Source organism: Stomoxys calcitrans, chromosome 5 (assembly GCF_963082655.1).
Source record: "Stomoxys calcitrans chromosome 5, idStoCalc2.1, whole genome shotgun sequence".
Classification (NCBI taxonomy): Eukaryota; Metazoa; Arthropoda; class Insecta; order Diptera; family Muscidae; genus Stomoxys; species Stomoxys calcitrans.
Window position 1 is genome coordinate 89,307,506 of NC_081556.1, and position 20,578 is coordinate 89,328,083.

A 20,578-nucleotide genomic window follows, 5' to 3' on the forward strand; every position below is an offset into this window, starting at 1 on the left:
AAAAATGCATAATAACATTTTTACAGCTTTATCGAAATATGGTCCGATTTGGACAAAATTCGAGACGTATATTGAAAGGTCTAGTAAGTACAAGTCTAGTTCAATTTTGTAGAACTAAATACTGGTCATTTTGGTAGCCACATCCAAATATAGACCGATCTGAACCGTATACGACACGGATGTCGAAGAGCCTAACATAAGTCACTGTCGAATTTCAGCTATATCGGATTATAAATGCGCCTTTTATGTGGCCAAGTCTTTAAATCGAAAGATCGATCTATATGGCAGCTATATCCAAATCTGAACCGATTTGGGCCAAATTGAAGACGCATGTCGACTGGCCTAACACAACTCACTGTCCCAAATTTGGGCTAGATAGGACAATAAATGCGCCTTTTATGGGTCCAAGACCTTAAATCGAGAGATCGGTCTTATGGCAGCTATATCCAAATCTGAACCGATTTGGGCCAAATCGAAGACGCATGTCGACTGGCCTAACACAACTCACTGTCCCAAATTTCGGCTAGTTGGGACAATAAATAGGCCTTTTATGGGTCCAAGGCCTTAAATCGAGAGATCGGTCTATATGGCAGCTTTATGCAAATCTGACCCGATTTAGGCCAAATTGAAGAAGGATGTCGACTGGCCTAACATAACCCACTGTCCCGAATTTGGGCTAATTCGGACAATAAATGTGCCTTTTATGGGCCCAAGACCTTAAATCGAGAGATCGGTCTATATGGCAACTATATCCAAATCTGGACCGATCTGGGCCAAAATAAAGAAGGATATCGAAGGGTCTAACAGAACTCACTGTCCCAAATTTCAGAAAAATCGGTTAATAAATGTGGCTTTTATGAGCCTAAGACACTAAATCGGCGGATATAGTCCGCGAATCTGTGCAAAGTTTCAGCTCAATATCTCAATTTTTAAAGACTGTAGCGTGATTTCAACAGACAGGTGGACAGATGGACGGGCATCGCTAGATCGTCTTAGATTTTTACGCTGATCAAGAATATATATACTTTATGGGGTCGGAAATACATATTTCGATATGTTGCAAACGGAATAACAAAATGAATATACCCCCATCCTTCGGTAGTGGGTATAAAATGGAATTAACCAACGACATTTTTTGTTTTTATTTTTTAATATAATCGTGGACTATGAAGACAGATTTTAGTCTCGAAAGCCGAAGACGATTCAAAGAATCTTTCTCTCAAACACGTCAAGTACTACCACATCTTACTTCACATGTTAGGTATATGGGTAGTTGATATCAAGGCTCTTCAGGGAGTTCAGAGCGTTGATTTAAACAACTGTTTTATCTCCATTTACTGCCACTCCCATTTTACCATACTCTAACTCCACCTCTTCAAAGATGGCAGGCTGCTCTCAATGGCCGATCCATAATTGGCCGCATTCGACATCCATGTGTTTTGTATATGTTGGGAACAATGTTGCCACTCGAGAAAATTATTTCCTACCAAAATGTAAAAAAAATCCTACCAAACGTTCTACAAGCCAAAAATGCGATATATGTTATTATACCTACCACCCAGGAGTTGGCCATTTTGCCATACCATTTATTTGCAAGACATCAAATCATACATTTTCAACTCTACAAAGAATGCATACTAGATCGTCGTTATATTCATAAACGATCTGAACATGTCCGTCCGTCTGTTTGTTGAAATCACTCAAAGATGGCCCATATCTTGATATAGCACCATTTATACAGATCTCGCGATAAGAAACCTTGACTTCATAAGAGTCGTATTTATGTCCTGATTTCCATGAACAACCGCGCCGGGTTTGAATAAGGCGAACTAAGGGTTTGAGACCAGAAATGCTACTTTACTACCCATTTTCGCCGTGCCAGAGAATTGCATGAACCCCTCAACTTCTGAGCATGGACCAGATCTTACCACATTTGTGTGCACTTGAAATATAGCCCAGTTTTCCGATTGAAGGCATTGAACGCACAAAAATCTACCAAAAATCGAGGTCAAACCTACCAATTTTGGTAGGAACATACCAAAATATCAACATATCGTATAATTCTTTAGTATTGAGCGGTTCGAAGAGGTTTTTTTCCAATTTAAACTGAGGAACTTATGTCAGCTAGCTTTATGCTGCAAATTCATATCAAATTTGCATAGATACTCATCGATACATGCCTTAAAAACTTTTAACACATAAAACTGTCAAAAGTGGCTTTGCGAGGTCGATCTATTCCAGGATTTAGCGTAGTGTGTGCAAGCCATTGATGTGAATCTGGTCTATGGTAAACTTCCAAGTCAACACTTATTAATCAATGACTTTAGTGAAAGAACCGCTAAAATTTTCTCACTCAATTCGTTCGCCAACTCATCGAAATCAGCTGAGTTTATGAAGAGAAAACATCTGTTTTCGATGAATATGCGAGTCGAATGATGTTAGTGGCTCTGACAGTTAGTTTTTAATTACTTACACAAGACGCTCAAAAGTACTTTGTATTAGATGGGAGGGAGACTTAATTCTCTGTATTTGAAACATTCTGTCTTGTGTTCTTTCTTGTGCACGGGCCATGGAATGCTGACGTTTCAATCATGTTGTTGTTATAGCAGTGTGTTGCGTTCTATCTGCTTGGTTATGTTGAATATTAAGATTCAGACACTCTGCGATAAGGTGGGTGAGTCCAGAGGGATCTGGGTCTGACTGGGCAGTTAAACAGGTGTCGTGTGGTCCCAGGTCACAATCAGAACACTCATCCTGCACGTTGGCATCAATCCTTGCTCTGTAGGAGTTGAGGCGGCTGCTACTGCCGATCGTAATTGAGCCAGAACTATTGGGTTGCCTAAAAAGTAATTGCGGATTTTTTAAAAGAAAGTAAATGCATTTTTAATAAAACTTAGAATGAACTTTAATCAAATATATAATTGCCATTTTGTTCGATAACCTTTTACCATCTTCCTGGCAAATTTAGTATTCCACACTCATAGAACTTCTGGCCTTTATCTGCAAAAAACTGAACCAAGTGCGATTTTATAGCCTCATCATTGCCGAAAGTTTTGCCATTTTAGGAGTTCTGCAAAGATCGAAATAAATGGTAGTCTGATGGTGCAAGGTCAGGGCTATATGGTGGATGCATCAAAAGTTCCAAGCCAAGCCCACTCAGTTTTTGGCGAGTGACCAAAGATGTGTGCGGTCTAGCGTTGTCCTGGTGGAATATGACACCTTTACGATTGACCAATTCTGGTCGCTTCTCCTTGATGGCTGTATTCAATTTGTCCAATTGTTGACAGTAAACATCCGAATTAATCGTTTGTTTCCTTGGAAGCAGCTCAAAATATACCACACCCTTCCAATCCCACCAAACAGACAGCATAACCTTCTTTTGGTGGATATCAGCTTTTGAAGTGCAGTTATGATTCTTTTTAAAAACGGATCGAATTCATTGCGTTTAAGGTGCATATCACAAGCGTTGATTCGGTTTGTTAAATGAATTTCTTTCAATACATGTGGTACCCATATTAAAATTGACGCCAAACAAACAAATGTAAACAAAATTTCGCGCACTTTTTTTCTAAAGCAAGCTAAAAGTAACAGCTGATAACTGACAGAAGAAAGAATGCAATTACAGAGTCACAAGCCGTTGAAAAAATTTGTCAACGCCGACTCTATTACTACTATATTACCGACAATTACTTTTTGGGCAACCCAATATATTGTATATTCTTGATCGTCTCGACATTCTGAGTCGATTTAGCCATGCCCGTCCGTCCGTCTGTCGAAATCACAATAACGGTCGAACGCGTAAAGCTAGCCACTTGAAATTTTGCACTTAATATTGGTGTAGTTCGTTGGGGATTGCAATTGGGCAATATAGCTTCAGATTTAGATATAGCTCCCATATAAACCAATCTTCCGAATTGACTTCTTGAGCCCCTGGAAGCCGCAATTTGAAAATCCAAATTGGCAGAAATTTTGCATGTAGTGTTCTGTTATGACTTCCAACAAGTGTGCTTAGTACGGTCCAAATCGGTGTATAACATGATATAGCTTCCACATAAACCGATATCCCGATTTGACTTCTTGAGCAATTTTTGTCCGATTTGGCTGAAATTTTCTATATAGTGTTCCGTTATGACTTCAAACAACTGTGCCGAGTACGGTCCAAATTGGTCTATAACCTGTTATAGCTCCCATATAAACCGATCTCATGATTTTACTTCTTGAGCCCCTGCAAGCCGCAATTTTTGACCGATTTGGCGAATGGAAAATCAGTAGTCGGAGGGAGAAGGAGGGAGTAGTGTTTAAACCCATTTGTCGTTAATTTCAGTAGGCCGTAAGTAGTGGGAAAGATATTTGCCGGAAACCGATTCCACATTCGTATTGTTTGGGCAAAAAACGAGTTTTCACAGTAATGCAGTGTTCGGTCGACTTGCCAATCGATCACAAACTGATGTGCATTCCTTGAAAATCCTTTGTCTTTGCGTAACAAACACCAATTTTTTATACCCTACGCCACTTACTAAAAGATGCATTACGGCAGGCTTGGGATCTGTGGATGTAAAAGATAGGTCAGCAGAGTAGCACCTCAAGGAGGTGTACTGTCTCCTTTACTTTGGAATATAGCCATTAACAATATATTATAGTCTCTGGAAAAAAAGGCGTAAAAATGGTGGCGTATGGTGATGACTTGGCAATTGCGGTTAGGGGAAAGTTTCCCAGCACTCTAAGAGATATACTTCAGGAAGATCAACGTGCAACAGCGAAGTGGGCTACCGTGCAAGACAGAAGTAGTTTTTTTCAGCAGGAGATACAAGTTGCCTACAGTGGCATCTGTCTCCTTGGGAGGAGAGAATATTCCATTTACAGAAAACGCAAAATACCTGGGTGTCTTGCTGGACAGGAAATTGAACTTCAAATACAACATTTTGGATAGGGCAAGAAAGGCAATTCTTGCCCTATACACCTGCAAGAGAGCCATTGGCAAAAATTCGGGGTTTAGACCGCGCGTCATGCATTGGGTATACACTGCAGTTGTCAGACCTATAATGCTGTATGGTGTTGTGGTCCTTTGGAGGGGAAAATATTCCATTTACAGAAAGCGCAAAATACCTGATTGTTTTGGTGGACAGGAAATTGAACTTCAAATCCAACATTTTGGAAAATGCAAGAAAGGCAACTCTTGCCCTATAAACTTTCAAAAGAGCCATTAACAAAAGATGGGGGTTCAGACCGCACGTCATGCATTGGGTATACGCTGCAGTTGTCAGGCCGACAATTCTGTATGGTATTGGCCGACAATTCTGTATATCTGGTGGACGGCGCTTCAAAAAACATGCTGACAGACTAAAGGTTGCAAGCAACGACTTTTGCAGAAGCTGTGAGGACATCGAAGAAGAAGAGACTATAAAATATCTGCTGTGTGTGTGTTGTCCCGCACTGGCAGTCAGAAGGAGTTCCCCTTTAGGTTCTCATTTCATTGAGAACTTATCTGATTAATCGCATGTTCGCAAGTTATTGGTCTTTTTAGTAGCAACTAGAAGGGATCTTCCTTTTTCAGTTCCTGTTGTACAAATCCGAGAGTGGATTCTGTAATGGACTGTATATCTTTAAGTGTTTGACTCCCAGAAAAGTATTTCCAAATAGTAGATCCGTATTCAAATAGAAATAGAAACAAAAAATGAAACAAAGGTACAGGTTCAGTTTGATGTGTTTGAACAGTTTTATTAGAGATTACTCCTTACCGCCTCCTGTCAATGATGCTGCACAAGTGAGTTCTATGAGGCTAAGTCAGCATAAAGCTGGGTTCATAATAGTTAATTTCAGCTATTAGGTGAAAGTTGGAGTGAGACAAATAGGCTTATAGTACTAAATGAAAGCTTTTATCTGCGCTGCAGGCTAAAGCAATGAGTTGCCATATTCTAGCATTAATCATACAAATATGTAGGGGAAATTCAATACAGTATAATAATTCATTTGACTTCATTTAAATTCATTTAAGATAATAATGGTGTTGAACTGGTTTCAACATGCCGGCCGCCTTGCATGAATGCAACATTAGTAGCGACAAGCTCCAGAAATTGTCCAGCCGAATATTGTGCTCTGGGCTATAGGCATACTTGAGGAAGTCTGGATCATCCCAGCTCGCAATATTCTTGGTATTTGGTCATTAGCCAGCAAAATTTCGACGTTGCACGGATTGTGGAAGTTCGGATCTGCTAGATCGGTAATGTGGTCGTATATGGCACGCAGCTTTGGTTCGCTGATTGGTTTGGGGAGAGTTGTTCGGAACTTTTTTTGGACCATACCTATGATCTGGATTTTTGCTAAAGGATCTTGGTATGATTCCAAATTCAATGTGCAGTACTCCTTGTTATCCTTTCTGGTTGTGCGAAGATGCAGTCGCTCGACTAGGGTTTGAAGAATCATTGTTTGAACCTCACCGGAATTCATGAGAATTCTCGTTTTTGCTGGGCCATCGGGTGTTGGGATCCTAGCTAGCAATGTTGGAAGAAAAACGTGCTGTCTTGTCCGATGGCTTAGCCGTTCTCTGAAGTGTAGGTGCGGTTCCTGATCTTGAGCTTTGGATTTTGCACGGTGCTGAGTGCTGTTGGGTTTGCGACTGTTGCACGAACGGCCATTTTTTTCGATCTTGCGTGTAGTGTTTTGGGAGTGTTGATGCATATGTTGAAGAGTGGCTTTAGGAGTTGAGGATTGGTCCACATGTACCATTGTATGGTGGTTGAGTTGACATACCATGCACTTATTTCGTGATGGACACCAATTCCGGGTATGAGCGGTACAGAGGCAATTAAAGCAAAATCCCTTTTCTCTGATTACCTCTCGTCTCCTTACCACAGACATTCCTTGGAAGGCGGGACAATGTTTGAGGAAATGTCGATCCTTGCAAATTCGACATTTGGGTGTGCTAAAGGTTAAGTTAAAAATGTAAGAATTATTGTATGTGTGAACGGAATAGGCTAAGGCTAACGTCTAGGCATTGGGTAGGATACATAGTTTCACCAAAGGACGAATCAATGTTCCGTTTTGTGTGCGGATTTCCGCTACACGTACATTGGAATCTTTACCAGTGAAAACTTTGATGACTCTTCCCAGACACCATTCAGTAGGGGGAAGATTGTCATTTTTTACAATGACGAAATCGTTCTCTTTTTAAGTTTACTTGGGCAGACTTCCATTTATATCGTCTCTGCAACTCGCACACATATTCATTCTTCCACCTTTTGGCAAACAGAAGTTGCAAAGTTTTAAGTCTTTGCCAGCGATTTAATAATGATTGGTTGTCTGAATATTCTTCCGGGATAGCCATTAATGCAGCGCCCCGAAGTAAGTGGCCAGGTGTAAGTGGAAGTAGTTCAGACGGATCCTCGCTAATTGGGGACAGCGGTCGGGAGTTGAGTATACTTTCGATTCTCACCAGTAACGTAGAGAACTCCTCGTATGTAAATTTAAGACCGGAAGCAACTTTTCGTAGATGGGACTTCATACTTTTGACAGCTGCCTCCCACAAACCACCCATGTGTGGAGCGTGAGGCGGAATGAAATGCCAAGTGAACCCATGCATTCCATACTTCTCTGCAATGGATTTCTCAGTTGCCTTCAGAAATTCCCTGTATTCCTTCATAAGCGATCTACTCGCTCCAACGAAATTAGTTCCGTTGTCGGAAAAAACTTGATTAGGAAACCCCCTACGGCCAACAAATCGATTAAATGTGGAGAGAAAAGCATCTGTGGATAAGTCCGAACAAGCCTCCAAATGAACGGCACGTGTAGATAAACAAACAAAAATAGCAGCGTAGCCTTTCTGCAACTTGGCGTTTCGGAGTTTAGATGACTTCAAATCGAATGGGCCCGCGAAATCGAGCCCAGTATGAGTAAATGGTAAAGAAAAAGTGCACCGTTCCGCTGGTAGAGCGGCCATTATTTGATTCCGTATTTTATGTTTGTAAATAGTGCATATTTTGCAGCTTCTGACGCACTGACGAATAGCACTTTTAAGCCGAATAATGTAGAACTCCTGCCGTATTGCCCGTAGCATTATCTGGTGCTCAGCATGCAGAAGTATTTTATGGGTAAAGTCGATGAGAAGCTTGCAAAACCTAGAAGTTTCCGGTAGTATTATAGGAAACCTTTCATTGAAACTTAAATCAGAATTAGCCAACCGACCATTGACTCTTAGCAGTTTATGTTCATCTAAATATGGATTTAGAGTTAGAAGTCTACTTTTGGAGCTTATTGGTAGCCCAGACTCCAAAGCTCGATATTCAGAAGTAAAATGGCAAATCTGAGCCAAGTGAATAAGTCTAAATTTTGCAGTCAGTATCTCTTGGGGAGTAATGAAATCGTTTCGTATCTCAGAAGTATTTCTTTTCAGACATTTCGCCACAAATCTCAACATATAGCACACAACACGCAGTGCTCGAGCTAAGGACGAAAATCGGTCCAGTATATCTTCAGCCATAACTTGTACTTGGCATGTGATGATCTTTTTCTCAAGGGTAGGTTCCTTATACGAAGTTTGCTTTGGCCATGACTCAGGTGGTTTTACTAACCATTGTGGCCCGTGCCACCATAGTGAGTTTGCTTCCAGTTCCGAAGCTGTACATCCCCGCGTACCGATATCAGCGGGATTATCGTTCGTTGGAACATGTCTCCAGTTTACGTTGCCAACATTTTCTCGAATCTCAGTAACTTTGTTTGCCACAAACGTTTTCCAGTGAAAAGGAGGCTTTTGTAACCATGCGAGTGTTATTGTTGAATCTGACCACAGGTAAGTATCGGAAACAGTAAAACGTAAGTTTTGGCAGACAGATTTCAGAAGTTTAGATAGTAATGTAGCTCCACATAACTCCAACTTGGGTAAGCTTATAGTTTTCAAAGGAGCTACCTTGCTTTTTGACACTAGCAGATAGGACGAAGCATGATTGTTTGGATATTTTGACAATACGTAGATACATGCGCAGTACGCCTTTTCCGAGGCGTCACAAAACCCATGAATTTGCAGTTTACATTCAGGGGAGAAATTTATCCAACGAGGAACTTTTATGTTTTCAATTAGAGAGAAGTTTGATATAAATGTTTCCCACTTTTCCAAGGAATGTGGTTTGACTTCTTCGTCCCAGTCCGTTCCATCAATCCAGAGCTGTTGCATTAGCATCTTCGCCATAACGATAATCGGAGCCAACCAGCCCGCTGGATCGAAAAGCTTCGCTACAATGGATAATATTTTCCGTTTGGTAATAGGAGTGGAGGGAACAGAGATCGTGGTAACTTTGTAAAAGAATTGATCCGTCATGGCATTCCAACGAATACCTAACATCTTTGTATCGCTAGTTTCTTCAAATTTTAAAAAATCTTCAGTTAGAAGATCCTCCGGGGGCAAGTCTCGGAGAATTGTGGAGTGATTTGCCGTCAATTTCTTTAACGGAAATCCAGCGGATTGTAACAAATCAATAAGTTCCAATATATATGACCGTGCCTCGATTAAAGTATGACCCCCAGAAAGTATGTCATCAACATAGATTTGACTTTGAAGAATTGACGCAGCTGTTGGGTGTGTAGATTTCCCATCGTCACTCAGTTGTAACAGTGTTCGAATCGCTAAGTAAGGTGCACAGTTTACACCAAAGGTCACAGTGTTTAAACAAAAATCCTGAACTCCCTCAGTTTGAGAGTTCCGAAACAGTATTTTTTGAAATGGTCTATCCTCCATATGAACGTGAATTTGGCGATACATCTTTTCAATATCACCATTGAATACATATTTAAAAAATCGCCAGCGAAGGATCACGTTCATCAGGTCATTTTGAAGCGTTGGACCAGTGTGTAAGATATCATTAAGGGAAACTCCGGTAGATGTTTTCTTTGAGGCATTAAAAACCACTCTTACTTTAGTAGATGCACTTTCCGGCCTAACCACCGCATGATGTGGCAAATAAAACGAACAATACTGATTGTTTTTGTAGATTTCAGTTGATGGTGCGGGGTCCATATGGCCTAGTTTTAGGTACTCCTCTAAAACTCTTGTGTATTCCGAAGCTAGTTCAGGAGAACTTTTCAATGTTTTTTCCATTCTGAGATACTGTCCCATAGCAGCACGCCGTGAAGATCCTAGAAACATTTCAGCGTCAAGATTCTGTCGAAAGGGCAACCTGACTACGTACTTCCCATCCGCCAAACGACTTGTGGTCTTTTTGTAATATTCCTCACACCAAGCATCGTCTTCTGACACACTTCTTGCAACAGGAACTTCCTCCAACTCCCAAAACTTTCGAATATCCTCATTAAGTGAGTCATTAGACGTCACCCACGAAGCCAAAGTAGTAACAGTGCGAGTTGTTGGCGGTCCGCTGATTAGCCAGCCGAATTCCGTCTCCTGAGCCAAGAGTCCACCAGAAACGTTTTTTCGGATACCAGATCGAATAATTGAAGGTAATACGTCGCTTCCCAAGAGCATATCTATCTGCCCCGGTTTGGAAAAGTTCGGATCTGCCAATTCAAGGCAATTCAAGCTTGACCAGTCCGAAATTTGAGTGGGAATTCCAGGCATCAATTGATTAAGGCTCGAAACAACTATGGCCGAAGCTTGAAGCCTATAGTCCGACCTACGAGACTTCAAAGTAATGACACAAACTTTGGAGGAGTTTTCGAGAACAGCTCCCCCTAGGCCGGAAATCCTCGTGAAGGATTTCTTCGTTGGTATAGACAGTCTGTTTATTATTCTGTTAGATATAAACGACTCCTGAGATCCCTGATCTATGAAGACCCGAATGGTAAACAATATACCCAAGTGCTCAATGTCAACTAATGCCGTGGGCAAGACAGTTGACTCTCCTGAATCTGAAAAGTATAATTGGACATTGGAAGTTGGACATGTTGTGGAATTTGCGGCAGCAGACGTAGAAGGCTCTTCTTCATAGTCGGCTTCAAGATGATAGGTCTCAGTCTGATAATGAGATTCCCGTTGATTATTCACAGTTCCAGGCTTTGAGGGTCTAAGATTGTCATCATGGTTTCCAGAATTACACGACTCCGGGTGCAGCATTGTGTGATGTTTCTGTTGGCATTTCTGGCATACATGTTCACTTTGACATTTCTGGTCAAAGTGTCCGTAAGAGAGACAATTTCGGCATATCTTATTATCAGTTACGAATTTCAGTTTCTCCTTGAGTGGCCATGATTTAAATTTAGTACATTGTCGCAAAGTGTGATTCAGACGACAGACCTTACAGGGACGGAAGTATGAATCAGATTTAGTATGGAAATTTTGGGCCTTGTTAGACGATGAAGAATCCCTTGAAGGCCTCCTCATGTCTGAAATTGATTCCAGCATACTCAAGCGCTTTGATATGAAATCGTCTAACTGGGACCAACTTGGCATCTGTCTATGATCATGGATCGAGTTTTCCCAAGCTGTAAGGGTTTCCTCCGGCAGTTTGGAAGAGACCCAATAAACCAGGAAAGGATCCCACGTTATTATAGAAATATTGTATGTCCTTAAGACCGCGAGACAGTTATTTACTATGTACAGGAGATTCCTTAATCCTTTCCCCTTTTCCGACGTGACAGGGTCAATCTCAAATATCTTTCTCAGTTGATGGTTTATGAGAATGCGGCGATTCTCATACCTCTGACGCAGAGCCTCCCAGGCTAAATTGAAGTTATCATCAGTGAGAGCGAACTGTTTTACAATCTGGTTCGCTTCACCTCGTGTTTTAGCCCTTAGGTGAAACAGTCTTTGGGCTGGAGATAGCTTAGGATGTTTCGTGTAGATGGCCGTAAACATGTCCCTAAAGCTGGGCCATTTATCATAACCTCCACTGAAAAATTCAGTATCACATGGAGGGACTTTTAAAGCGTAACCACCTTCCTCTGTCACTTTCATGCTGGGCTCATCCTTTGAAGTAGTCTTCTCAAGCTTTTGTCTTTCAATATGCATAAGATCAAGAATAGATGCTTTACAGTTCTTGTAAGATTTACAAGATTCTGAAAACTTTGCATGGATTGATGAACGTACTGCCTGGGTACAACCCGGGTCTTCGGATGTCATCTCGGTCTCATATATCTGGACCAGTTGGCGCCACCGACGTTCCAAATCATCAAGCTCGACTTGGAGACCTGAGAATGAATGGTCCTCAATTGGCATGTCGGAAAAATTGGCACAAAGGGTGACCACCTGGTCCGAAAAGAATATAAATTTCTGAGAAGCCATTCCGTAGCTTTGCAAGTTCCAACTGATACAAATTGAAAATAATTCAGAGAATTCCCCGAGATGTTCCGTTTCAAACAATCTGCGTACGTACGTTCAAATTCCTAACGAAATAAAAGAGTGGTGAAGGCTGCTTCAATTATGGAGATATAACCCGAATCTTCGGCTCAGTACAAAATGAGAGGCTCAGTCTACTTAGCCCTTGTACTCGCTCCAGCAAACCAGACCCAAGACCAAACAAAATCTTCTGAAGAATATCCCTAAATACAGCGGACAAAGAAAGGCAAAGGATATCGTTATACCACACAGTTTGTTTCAAAGTTTCCTTTCAATACACGGGAATTCACGAATATTAGTAATCCAATTTTGTTCAAATCTGCATATATGTAAATAAGTATGTGTATATATAAGTGATCTTAATCACTTCGCTTTATGTGGTCTATATGGTTTTGTCGTCCTTATGGAACCAAATACAAATTCAAGGTCCTTATCCGATGTCCAAGTTTATCATTAAAAAATACGGCGAAATAAAATGTCCTTCCCTTTTCAATATCTCACAAATTCATTTCAATATCTTAATTCCGGAACGTAAAAATCGAATTTTGAAATATGATAATTTTAAGTTATAAACACAGTAATTATACCTTTTATATGCCTATTGCGGCTAAAAATTCATAATCGTAAATAATCGATAGTGGAGTGATTATATCAAGAAATAATATCCAATTCAGTTAATATATATTTATTCAGTCAATATATATTTGTATGTATGTATCACAGAATATGTATCAGTAGAAAATGTATTAAAGTAGCGTTCTTCTAGACGTTCAAGCGTGTTTCTACCAGCGCTTTTTATCAGGAATTTCTTACACAAAAGTGTACTGGAATTTGTCTAATCGACAAATTTATTTGAAAACCCAATTTTTTCTTCCAATCATTAATACAGCAATGCAAATCTAGTTAGGTTTGGGCCTATTTCTCGAGATTTATACCAACAATTTTCCTAACTGTTATAAACCTGCATGAGGAAAATATTTAACAGATACAGTTTATTGTCCGAATATTATGGGATCGGCTTCTACATGCAATTTTCCTTATTTAAGCAACTTTTTTGCGCAATTAAAAAAAAAACGAAAAACAAGTAAGCTCTACTTGCCATGTGTTATCTCTATATTATTACATTCACACTCACCAAGCTCTCTTCATATGCTGCTCACCCCACAGTCAACTTTGTCCACACTTTATGCCAATGCCTTACGCCGTTACGCCAAATTCCAAATCTTCATGCGGTTTTTATCGTTTTCTCGTAATCCAATATTTTTTTTTTAACACAATTAATTTCTTGCCTTCTCTGCTCTTTTTAATATTTTTAATCTTTTCCTTATTTTCTTTGCTAATAAGGTATATTTGGGCTAAAATGTAAAAAATAGCTTTTTTCTCACTATTATAACGTTTCGTGTTAATCAATTCATCACCAATTTAATACACCATATTTTGCACATATTTCTATTAAATATCAACAAATTTTCATATTCTATTATCCAATTCTCCTTTCTTTTTTCTTTTTTAGTTTCGGTCACCTTCGATTTTAAATTCTGTACCGTTTGTTATTGTTAGGCTCCTTTACAAATTTATAACTATCCCATCCATCTTCATTTTATCACTTCACAACTAGAATGAAGGGCCGGCAATCACTTGACATTTGTCTAACCAGTTTTTGCTTCTATCGAAATTTGGCGAGTAGGTGATGGAAAGTTCAGGTGGTATTGGTGAGCTTGCGAGAAAATCGAAAAAATTAACAACAATGAAGAGAGTAATCAAATCGATCTCTGAGTTAATGGACAGAGCAGTAAAGAGTTCTTTAATTGCGTAGGTGGACATGCACTGCTGCCGTTGCAGAGCCTAGAGAGCAATGGCGTCGTCGTCGGCGTGATATTGACTTCTCTTCTGATAATTGACTTGGTGTTTCTCTTAGAGCTGACTGGCCGCTGTTGAATCGGTTGGGTTTCAAAGAGGGCGAATGTAAATATTACAGAGCATGATATACGTGAATGTGCATTTATGATAGCTATGCGTCCCTCTTTAAATAGGTAGTGTTGCCTTTGGTATGAAGAGAACGCGGTCTGAATTTTGCAATGAAAAGAGATTGGGAATCTATTTTCATTACCGTTGCTGCTTCTTGCCCAAGCAATGGTGCGCCATGTAAATCAAGAGTTCAATATGAAATTACACCATATAAAGAATTAGAAACCTAAATCGCTCTTAAAGTGGGTATCTAATTTGTGTTCCACAAACAAGAATTGGTGCAATGAACAATAAAGCAAGAGGAAGATATTTCGTACCTTGCCCTTTCCCCTTCTTCACATCAATGTTTGAGGTTATCTTCGTAGTCATACAAACGACAATTTCATGCTCGTGGAGCACTTTATTTCAAGTCGTTTTAGGGTAAGAGAAATAAATGCGCTTTCGTGAAAAGCTATTTTTAATACAAATTTGGTAATCTGCGGACTAAATGCGAGCCAGAAGGTGAAAATGCTGGGTAAGTGCGAAATTTCTATTACTTCAGAAATTCAGTTATGGCAAAATTTTCAAAAAAAAAGACAATATTTTTTCAGTTTTTCCTTCTTGAAATTTGAAACCTTTGTATAAACACAACCCTATCCGTTCACACATCAATAAACCTTACATACCTTTTATCCATTATATATTGATAGATGTTGCGGGAAAAGTAAAGGTTAAGCGGTGGACGTGATCCAAATATATCTTCTTGCGATTGATTCGTTTCCGGTTCGAAGGACCATGTACAAATCCGAGAGTGGATTCTGTAATGGACTGTATATCTTTAAGTGTTTGACTCCCAGAAAAGTATTTCCAAATAGTAGATCCGTATTCAAATAGAAATAGAAACAAAAAATGAAACAAAGGTACAGGTTCAGTTTGATGTGTTTGAACAGTTTTATTAGAGATTACTCCTTACCGCCTCCTGTCAATGATGCTGCACAAGTGAGTTCTATGAGGCTAAGTCAGCATAAAGCTGGGTTCATAATAGTTAATTTCAGCTATTAGGTGAAAGTTGGAGTGAGACAAATAGGCTTATAGTACTAAATGAAAGCTTTTATCTGCGCTGCAGGCTAAAGCAATGAGTTGCCATATTCTAGCATTAATCATACAAATATGTAGGGGAAATTCAATACAGTATAATAATTCATTTGACTTCATTTAAATTCATTTAAGATAATAATGGTGTTGAACTGGTTTCAACACCTGTAGTATCACAATGAACGAAAAGGTCTAAGTGAGTCTAATGGCAGACTGCCACTTAAACCTAACCTAACTACATGTAAAGTTTCGAAGCGATTGCTTTCCAAGCGGATCCCTTTATATTTTTTTGTGTTTCTGCAGAGTTTTTTGTTTAAAAAAGGCAGCTTACTGGTCCGACGACTCCACCAAGTTTTTATAGTTTCGGACCCATGGATCTCGAGAGCCATGAGTTACCACATGGAGTTCAGTGTTCACATTATAGATGAAGGAAAAAACATGTTTTGCCTGGACTTTGGCATGTTAAAGCAATTCCGAACTTAGTATCCATTATCCCCGACGTCACCATGTTTACAAAATACTAGAAGCCTTTACTTCTCCTTCAAGAAACACAAATTTTAGTACGTAGCTGCAGTTCGTTCAGTATAGGGGCCTGTGTACACCGTGTTTCCGTCTCTTTAAATTCTAGCATTCTCGTATGTGTTTCAATGCACATGAACACGCTTAGTTTCTGCTTTTATGTGAGCCTAGTGTTGGTGTTGATTGCCTTAACCATCAGAAGCGCCATTTCACCTCCGCCTCTGCACCTTCCTTCCCAACAACGGACCAATTCTCCACTGCCTAGTGGCCTAGTTTCTCGATTACGTTTTTATCCATTTGTATGTGCGTGTGTGTGTGTGCTTTAGCACTTCAATTAGCAAAATTAAATACAAACATGAAGGCTGCAGCTATACTAAAAGCAACAACAAAAATCACCGCATGGACCTGCCTATCCATTACAACAATATGGGAAAATTATTTTAAGCTGCAGATATGTACTTATTTTATGTTCGAGTGCATATATGACGTATTTTTTCACTTCAGTGTTACAGTCCGGGCACAAAGTAAACGTCACGGTCTGTTCACATTTAATAGATACTTGTTAAATTTTGAAATATACTGAAACGAGGGTGGGTATCCACTTCAGTTTATTCTCAGACTACTTTGAAGAAATCACATTGAATGAATTGAGCTCCTAGAGGCTCATGGAGTCAATTTGGGACCAAAAGTTATGTGTGAAAAATCTTCAAACTTAAGGAAAACATATTCAAAATCTTAAAATTTTTTATGAAAAAACGTCCAGCTTCCGTGTATTTATTGGTCTATGAATTCCCTCGGAGGATTTAGGTTCATTTAAGTTTGGATGTTAGATGTACTTCATTTTGTCCGATATTCTGATGATGTCCGATTTAGGGGTGCTTTCGGGGGTGAGTTGGTCCCCCAGACACTTGGCTCTGAAAAAATATTAGCATCGTGCTCTTCGTGAGTATCAATTTTGTTCAATACTCCCCAATGCTTTTCATTTGAGCCCCACATTGACATGATCGGTAAATATGTTCGACTTAGGGGTTTTTTGGGGAGTGGGGTGTCCCCCTAACACTGAACCCTGAAAATAAATCAGCATTGTTCTCTACTCTCAAATATTTTTTTTTTTTAGAGCCCCTTATAACCATTGGCCTCAAAATTGGATATCAAATTCGTTTTCTAATCTCAAATACCTTTCATTTAAACCCCTTATAGCAGTAGCCGCAAGAGAAATTTTGGCAAGGGGCCTACCGCCCTCGAGACTCAGAATTTATGTGGACAGTATGGCGGCGCTCAAGACCTTGGGGTCGAGGATGGTGAGGTCGATGGTGGGCACCGGGCCCACGATGTGATGCTGACACGGGTTCCTGGGCATGAGGGATTCCATGGAATGAGGGGACAGACGAGTGCGCCAGGAGGGGTTCGTCTGCGACGGGCGGATCAGTCATTGGTCTTGCCTACGTGCCATTTGTCGAGCTACTGAACACAGTAGAGGGAATGACCAGGGCGGCGTCGATGGCGAGGTGAGACACGGTGGATGGTTGCCGAACTGCGAAGGCGCTATGGCCGTCATCGAGCGGAGGAGGACGAGGGAATTGGTGACGTTCGATGAGTACTTTGACAGGGGTCATAACCGGACACTGTGCCATAGGCCGCATGGGGATATCGCACAATGACTTCTGTAGGAGTTGCCTCGATGAAGATGAGGAGGAGACTATTGAGCACTTCCTTTTTCCTGTCCGGGTCTGCAGAGACGTAGGCTTTCCTTTCTGGGAAGCCGTTTCTTCTGTGATCGGGTGTCGGGTAGGACTGCCCTATAGATTTGTTGTTGTTGCAGTGTGTTGTGCACTGACGCGGCAGCTCTTGGCCGACAAAGGACTCCATCGGATAATTCAGCACGTAGAACCCGCTGCTATAGATTTGTCGAAATGTGGGATGTATGGGGCTTTGGAAACTCCTTCCCTTTATATTGTAAGGTATATAATAGCCTTTAACTGAAATTTTATTTTTTAAGATTCGATTAAAAAATGATTGAATCAATTCATTTTTTAATTGAAAACTACAAACTTTTCAATCACGATTGTGAAACTTTCAGATTCATTTAAAAATTAATTGAATTGAATTAGTTAATTTTTTAATTGAAAATGGCAAAAATTTCAATCACGACTGCAATTGAAAAAAAACGTAATTAATTAAAGAATGATTGAATCAATTAATTTTTTTATTATAAACAATTTTATTTTCAATTAAATTTTTAATTAAACATTTCTTTGCGATTTTTTTCTGTGCGTCCACCATCACCTAAAGGAATGTCTGCACCTCCAGCGAAATATTCAGTTGCAGCCATGACATTTATGTCTCCACTAAATAAAAGTTGTGTAAAATACAAGATGGCAACAAACATCGATTTAAAATTATGGCCGAATTTGAAATTTTTTTTGGGTAAAATATTACATATGTACTAAAATTAATTGCTTTTATATGCAAACATAAAACATAAATTTTCATTTGTAATTACAAAAAAAAATTTTCCAATGCCTATTATGTCACCCTGTTATGCAAAGAAAATTTCGCCTAGGTTATGTTAATGTATTTCTTATGGTAGCGAAAATTTCGCCAGAAGTGCATATTGCCCTTAAGCCAAATACTAAAAAGTAACACCGAAAAAGAAAATCTAAGTCAGGAATTTAGCAGAAAACCAAGAAATTTAGCAGCGAAAACCAAGCCTATGTCATTACATAGGAAATTCTCCAACGTTTATCATCTTCCCGGCACATGCTATCTCTTGTCGCACCGATTTTCTTCGTGACCGCGTAGTCATATGTATCCCTTTATGATACCGGATGCTTAACCTCCTTCTTACTTCCTTTCAGTAATGGCATCATCTTCTCAATATCCGGATCTCATCATAGGATTCATCGTCCTGACGACCGTTTTGCTGTTCCACGGCTATAACTCCGACTGTGCCGACACGAAAGGCTTCGGGTTAACCAAGTTTGTTGACGACAGTCCTCTGGCCTTCACTGCCAATTCGTTTGCTCTTTCAATCCCCCTTACTCCGCTATGGCCCGGCTCTCAAACGATGTGGATCGTGCCATCCTCAGAGAAGGTGTCTTACACTCCACGACAGTTTGTGACTTTACCGTCCTGATTGTTATTGCCCAGATAGCCTGTTTACTGTCCGGAAAGATGTTCACACACGACGTCCTCGCGTTAACTCCACACCACCTCAAGCATTCCGTGATTGCGTAGATCTCCGCCTGCAGGACCGTATTATGGTCAAGCAGTCGAAATCAGACCTATGTTCCTGGGTTGACAATGAAGACCCTCAGTTCCACTCTGTCTATAGCATTGATCGATCTGTGTAGCACGATTTTCCAGATGGCAATGCCAAAGTTCCATTAATCCCTCATATCCTTTATCCAATTTCCCAACCCATGCCAAGACAACATGTTCTCTGAACGTGTTGTATTATCCTAACGTTGCACTTTTTCTCCATCGTAGTCCGCCAAACTACTGAGACGTAAGTCAGTATTGATCGAATCGGACCAGGCCCGAAGGACAACGAATGATAGATGGTCACAAAGTGGGGGCTGTGATCATTCCAAAACTGTGTGGCCTAATCTAGACTTGAAGAGGTCTATTGCTTTGCTGTCATTGGCTAGAACTGTTGTCTCAGTCATGTCATGACGGACACAATCGTCATGACAGGTCACTGTCTAATCGGAAAACATGCTGATGGATTGATGGTTCCCAGCAACGACTTTTGCAGAAGCTGTGAGGACATCGAAGAAGAGAGACTATAGAACACCTTCTGTGTGTGTGTCCCGCACTAGCAGTTAGAAGCAGTTCCACTTTAGGTTTTCATTCCTTTGAGAACCTGTCTGATTTAGCGTATCTGAACATTCGCAAGTTATGATGCTTATTAAAGCGATGTGGATGGTTCAACGGTAGTAACTAGAAGGCATCTTCCTTCTTCTGTTCCTGTGGTATCACAATGGATGAAAACGTCTAAGCGAGTCTGATGGCAGACTGCCACTTAAACCTAACCTAACCTATTGATCTAATCACGCTCCTGTAGAGCCAGTGGACTTTGCTCGCATTCAGGCCCCATTTCGAATCTTTGGCCCGTCTACATAGTGCCCAACATCTAGGAGCCTTCTCATTACGCTCCTGAATATGACACTTCGAATTCAGTTTCCCGTCCAAGATCACTCCTCGTATTTGACTTAAACAGATATCGAAATCGTTCTATTGAGGAAACGTGGCGCGCAAATTGGCCTTGTGAACAGGCAGATTTCAGTTTTCTCTGGGTTAACATTGAGACCCAGTCGTATGGCACCCCAAGACCCTTTCGGCACTTCTAGGAGCGCATGAAATCAAATCGGGAGTTCGGTTTATATGGGAGCTATATCAGGTTATAGACCGATTTAGACCGTACTTGGCACAGTTGTTGAAAGTCATAACAAAACACAATATACAAAATTTCAGCCAAATCACATAAAAATTGCGGCTTCCAGGAGCTCAAGAAGTCAAATCGGTAGATCAGTTTATATGGGAGCTATATCAGGTTACACACCGATTTATACAGTACATGACACAGTTGTTGGAAGTCATAACAGAACACCATGTTCAAAGTTTCAGTCTAATCTGACAAAAATTGTGCCTTCCAGGAACTCAAGAAATTAAATCGGGAGATCGGTTAATATGGGAGCTATATCCAAATCTGAATCGATGTGGTCCATTTGCAAT

General features: G+C 40.3%; 3 protein-coding genes across 3 annotated transcripts in view; 1 reads left to right on the forward strand and 2 right to left on the reverse strand.

The window, feature by feature from the left end:
- The window catches only part of LOC106088019 (uncharacterized), a 213,908-nt gene that overhangs the window by 68,556 nt on the left and 124,774 nt on the right, over positions 1-20,578 (forward strand). The window lies entirely within an intron of this gene.
- LOC131997587 (uncharacterized) lies at positions 5,693-7,152 on the reverse strand. The gene is made up of 2 exons (XM_059368497.1): positions 7,069-7,152; positions 5,693-6,922 (listed from the first exon to the last, which is right to left on the reverse strand). The coding sequence occupies exons 1-2, from the start codon at positions 7,137-7,139 to the stop codon at positions 6,052-6,054; spliced, it is 942 nt and encodes a 313-aa protein (XP_059224480.1). The 5' UTR covers positions 7,140-7,152; the 3' UTR covers positions 5,693-6,051.
- On the reverse strand, positions 8,838-12,226 carry LOC131997951 (uncharacterized). Its single transcript, XM_059369846.1, has 2 exons — positions 9,025-12,226; positions 8,838-8,983 (listed from the first exon to the last, which is right to left on the reverse strand). Exons 1-2 carry the CDS (start codon positions 12,224-12,226, stop codon positions 8,838-8,840), a joined length of 3,348 nt encoding a protein of 1,115 aa, XP_059225829.1.